Below are 5,580 nucleotides of genomic sequence, written 5' to 3'. Positions count from 1 at the left end.
ACAAAACTAACATTTTGCCTTTTTCCCCATCTGTAACTGTTATTATGTTATTATCATTTAGAACTGAATATCCATACTCCCTTTTAATCTCATGCATCTTTTTTATCATTCCCCAGACTTTACTAATGTCAGTTTCCCGTCCTACTGAATTACAGAAGGACCTCCAAAACTCCCTCTTTGCTCATTTAACTACCCTCCTTACGTTAGCCTGCAACTTTTTGTACTCAATCAAATTCTGAAAGTTGTGAGTACTTTTTAACATTGTAAAAGCTTTGTTCCGAGACTTAACTGCAGTATCACATTCCTTTGTTTACTATGAGATCTTTGGTTAGTCTGCTTTGCTGCCTCTAGAATTACTGCATCATGGTTAGATTTCTTTTGTCCGACATAAAGCCGGCCCTGCAAAACGTCACCTAACGTCACCAAGTCACATGGTACAAAAACCTACAAGACGATCGTGACAGATCGTGCAGCACGTGCAGAGAGCAAGTAAGATCGTGCAGCACCTTTCAGCCAGCGTAACTGTAAATGTCGCTACTATGTGCCCCTGGCTTATTTTGTAAATGTCTCGTAAATGTTCTTGTTTGTTTTGTTAATCTTAATGGTCACTGGTCAGCTATTACTTCTGTTGTAATTTAAAGCTTCAATAACAAAAATAATAAAAAAAACCTCTCAGCCGGCTGCACAAACTGAAACTGCCTCCGTGACACAACTTTGCCCTTATTGGCTGAACAATTTTAGTCACACGCATGACGTTTGTATCTCTGGAAGTTCCGATACGTTATCTGACATTTCTCCCGAAAAGCCTGTAAAGAAGTAAAGTTTCAATAAATGCTCTAATAGTACACATAAGTTAATCGTTTATTTATTGTTAGTTACTGTAATGTTGCACTGCTTTATGTATTTAATCGTCTAGTCTGTGAAGAAGGCATTCAAGTAAGAATTGCATTGTATTCTGTGCATGACAATAAAAACTTTGAATCCTTGAAATAAATGTATTTGATCTTTTTCCTGGCAGCTATCTTTTCACTGCTAGCACTTTGGATCAGGAGTCGGTTATTGTAGAAGAGGTAATGTGCATGCAGGTGATATTTGTATAGATGTATCTACACCCTTTTGGAAGTGCGGCCATCTCAGTCAGGTCTCGCACTACAAGGAGTAGAAGTTGTCTAGTTTGGCTGCTGTCAGTTTATATTACAAGTTTATATTACAGTTTATATTATTATATTACACTCCTGCAGCCGCCGGCAGATGGCGCTCCCCCTCAGCTGCAGTCAGACCTAAGTGAAGTCGAACACACCCAACGCATTCCCAATTATCAAAAAACCCACTAATTGAATGGGTCGCGTAATTAGCGCTATGAATTCTTGGAGTCTGTGCAACTTCAAGACCGCAGCTCTCGTGTTACTTATAACAAGGAAGGAATATTATTCTATATTTTTAATGGCGACCGAATGATTGATTGATATAATGTAGTGTTTCATTCTATATCCTGTTTTGATAAGATATCGACATTTCGTAAACATTCGATATACAGTTAAACCATAATTGGTCCGTCTTGTTTCTTTGTCACCCAGAAACTTCACAACTGTGTTGTGAGCGGATTTTCAGCGCTTATATGTTTTTAAACTTGTCTTAAAATTTTGTGGTACTTCTACGTTTCTGCGCTTTTGTAAATGTAGATCGTATGTTTTGTCATTTGATTAAAGCGTTTGAAGACTTTGCAGCGCGCTGACACCAATCGGCCACCGTAGCTTAGCAACCGAATCATAACAATTCTTATTCCGTTTAGAGTTTTCATTTGAACATTTAAAGCAGCTCAGACTTGCAGTTTATCAGCAAGAGAGAAGACGCGAAAGATGTCCATCGTGAAAACCACCGTGAATCTCCAGAGGATTGACTGGCTGCTGCCGAAAGGTGCAGTCAGTGTGCGGATCGCCCCGGAATACATCCCCGGTCCAGTTGGCCGAAGTAAGGATGGCAAAATGATGCCCAGACTAACTCAGCACTTAAAGAGTTAAAGTCAGAATATGCTTGACTAGTCTTCTTGAAGCTTCTGTTCTATTATCTTGTTTTAGAAGTACATGTCTAAATAATAAAGTAGTTCACCTTTAGCTTTAATATACGGGAGTCTTTTTGCATGTCTACTGCATTATATAATGAAATCAGTAAAATCTGTGGCTGTGCTGTGTTTAAACATCAGAGAAAATCATCATGAAGTGGTAAAGTAACAGCTGAATATGTCCTAATATACGGTGTTTCCCCGAAAATAAGACAGGGTCTTATATTAATTTTTGCTCCAAATGATGCGTTACTGCTTATATTAAGGTAGTATTTTCCCAAGTATAACATGCTACAGTATATTTATCGGTATTCATGAAAAAAATCCACATTTATTCAAACACAGACATCATGTCATCTTCTAACAGTATCTTTCCATGTAAACAATTTGACGGTGAATTTATTCATGAACAAAATTCTGCTGTATACTGCATATGTTTATTCAAATATAGTCGTCATGTCATGTTCTTCTGGAACATCATCGTAAATCTCCAAGTTCCAAATTCCGTCCTGAATATCTCGCAACTCAATTTCCTGTAGAACCAGTGTCCCCAATCTCTCATGTTTAGCAATAACTCTGTCCTTAAATGAGCGCCTCTTGTCCATGTAGCCTTCTCGTAGTATAACCGCATCTCATTCTAGTTACCGTACAATCCATGGGACAATAACTAGGGCTTATATTACGGGCTTCTTGAAAAATCATGTTAGGGCTTATTTGCGGGGAAACGCGGTAGTAATCAGAAAAAGCATAAATCTTAGTTTGGTACCTTGAGAGTGAATAAATAATGCAACTTATGGAAAGTGTAAGATATGTAAAGGATTTGACTTAATAGTCAGTTGTTGATGCCAGCATTTGGATTGAGTGGGCTGCTATATTTGATGCACATGAACCTTTCCAGTGTTGTTTTTCGCTGTTGTTCTGCGTATCAGGGAATCTGTGCACAAACTGGCTTGTTTTTATAGGTCAGGTTCCCCTGCTGAAACGCAGACGGCCCAAGTCAAGACCAGCGCATAAGTTTCCCAAGCGTGTGTTTCCTGTATCCAATAAAGACGGCAGAATTTTTCTTAGTGTGCAATACCGACTGCCAAGTGTGATATCTGTGATGGTTGTGATGTAGTGTTGTTGTACAGTGACATAATGTTTCATTTAAATTAAATATGCTGTCCCCTGTCTTTATAATCCCAAAGGACAAACCAGTTCCAGTGATGCTGGCCGTCGGAAGAAGTGCCGCACCAGGCCGCCGGCAGCCAGCTCCCTGACCACGTCTGCCTCTCCTGGATCTGCTGCCATCCCGGTGGCAACCAGCAGGGGTCAGCAGGGCACAGGCCGCCGTAGAAATACGGCGGGAGGCCGGTCAGGGCGAAGAAGGAGGTATGACCAACAGAAGGGGTTAGAGCCTAAGCCCAGCTCACCAACCTTCTCCTCCTCTTCATTTTTATTTCCGTCTTCAGCCCCCTCCCCTTTTGTTTCATCCCCATTTCTTTTTATGGGCTCCTCTGTTTTATCGCCACACTTACTCACACCTGTTAGCCCAGCTCCACATCCATATTCAGCTCCAGGCATGGTTCATCTGACCCCTCTGCTTCAGGCTCCAGCACAGGCTGTAGCCGCCTTATCTCACCTGGAAAAATTCTATTGGTTGTATAACTATTATGTAACAAAGTACTCTAAAATGACCTATGACGCCAAGTGCTTTACTGAGTACTGGTGTCAGGAGTTTTGGAACAGACATTTAAATGAAATTAACTTAGCGAAACAGGGGAAGAATGAGGATAATGAGGGTACTCATTCATCCAAGAGGCGTAGGATTGATGAAGATGAGTTCATCTTTCCTATTGATGCACTGGAGCAGCTAAGTACCATGCCCAGGGCTCAGGAGATGGGTGTGGAGATGGGCTATCAGTCAGATGCACATAGCTACATTTCCCTGTAGATTCAGCACATAATTACACGAGAGTTGTCATACATACTTAGGATAAGATAAAATTAGGATATGTTACCATGTAGTTCTATAACATAAGGTACTATAGGATAAGATTAAGATAGGATAAGGTTAAGATTGTATAGAATAAGATTAAGATAGTCTTAACTTGTATGCCATTTTATGTTTTACAAAGACATGATAAATTACCATAAGTTTAGGATAAGATTATATAAGATAGGATTGCATAGCATAAGATAAGAAAGATAGGATAAGATAACATAGAATAAAATTAAGATAGGATAGGTTACGGTAAGCTTAAGATTGTACAACATAGGATTAGATTAATTATAAATAAAGCAGTCCTCCTTAGAGGGGGGGTGGTGGAGGGAATATTTAAGAAATAAAAATAGGATCAGTTAACATAAGGTAAAGATAAGATTGTACAACATAGGATTAGATTAATTATAAATAAAGCAGTCCTCCTTAGAGGGGGGGTGGTGGAGGGAATATTTAAGAAATAAAAATAGGATTAATTAAGATAAGGTTAAGATAAGCTTGTATAACATAGGATTAGATTAATTGTAAATAAAGCAGTCCTCCTTAGAGGGGGGGTGGTGGAGGGAATATTTAAGAAATAAAAATAGGATTAGTTAACATAAGGTTAAGATAAGATTGTATAACATAGGATTAGATTCATTATAAATAAAGCAGTCCTCCTCAGAGGGGGGGTGGTGGAGGGAATATTTAAGAAATAAAAATAGGATTAATTAAGATAAGGTTAAGATAAGATTGTATAACATAGGATTAGATTAATTGTAAATAAAGCAGTCCTCCTTAGAGGGGGGGTGGTGGAGGGAATATTTAAGAAATAAAAATAGGATTAGTTAACATAAGGTTAAGATAAGATTGTATAACATAGGATTAGATTAATTATAAATAAAGCAGTCCTCCTTAGAGGGGGGGTGGTGGAGGGAATATTTAAGAAATAAAAATAGGATTAGTTAACATAAGGTTAAGATAAGATTGTATAACATAGGATTAGATTAATTATAAATAAAGCAGTCCTCCTTAGAGGGGGGGTGGTGGAGGGAATATTTAAGAAATAAAAATAGGATCAGTTAACATAAGGTTAAGATTAGATTGTATAACATAGGGCTACAGTGAAGAAATCAAAAATTTCAAGGCAGCATGAAGGTAACGCACAATCAGGGATGTGCAATTTCTGAGGCATGTATTCAAAAAAAGTATTTTAATTGTGTTTTATGATTCATATTTGACTTAGTTCATGAAATAAAATGTTTTTTTCTACAGACTTTGATCAGTGTTTTTGTAATTTGTAAAATACGAGAAATACTGTATGCATGGTAATGTCAGGTGTGCAAAATGTTTGTGCTAACAAAGGACACAGAGCCCCTAGAAGGGCACAGAGCCAGGCTGAGCACCGCAGCGCTATCCAGCCCATGGCTGCCGATGGTCACATTCCACCAGAACCCCCCAACACTAACTCTCCAGGGAACTTCCAAGCAGCAGAGCAGATTCCAACAACCGAGGATCAAAGGAAAAGAAAAGATACTGGCAGGAAGAAGATGATCTT

The 5,580-nt window shown here is 38.7% G+C and overlaps 1 protein-coding gene across 3 annotated transcripts; it reads left to right on the top strand.

Moving 5' to 3' along the window:
* The first annotated feature begins 1,389 nt into the window (after positions 1-1,389).
* LOC125727216 (uncharacterized) lies at positions 1,390-5,299 on the top strand. 3 transcript variants are annotated; one of them, XM_049003983.1, is made up of 3 exons: positions 1,390-1,971; positions 3,250-4,412; positions 4,881-5,299. In XM_049003983.1, exons 1-2 carry the CDS (start codon positions 1,860-1,862, stop codon positions 3,993-3,995), a joined length of 858 nt encoding a protein of 285 aa, XP_048859940.1. In that variant the 5' UTR covers positions 1,390-1,859; the 3' UTR covers positions 3,996-4,412; positions 4,881-5,299. The 3 variants fall into 3 exon arrangements, with proteins under 3 accessions (XP_048859940.1, XP_048859941.1, XP_048859942.1); XM_049003984.1 differs by having other exon boundaries at positions 4,998-5,023; XM_049003985.1 differs by lacking the exon at positions 4,881-5,299 and adding an exon at positions 4,647-4,672.
* The last annotated feature ends 281 nt before the right edge of the window (positions 5,300-5,580 follow it).

This window comes from Brienomyrus brachyistius, unplaced genomic scaffold (assembly GCF_023856365.1).
Source record: "Brienomyrus brachyistius isolate T26 unplaced genomic scaffold, BBRACH_0.4 scaffold92, whole genome shotgun sequence".
NCBI classification, from domain to species: Eukaryota; Metazoa; Chordata; class Actinopteri; order Osteoglossiformes; family Mormyridae; genus Brienomyrus; species Brienomyrus brachyistius.
Note: the sequence above shows the minus strand (reverse complement) of the source record. Positions and strands in the feature narration are given on the sequence as shown.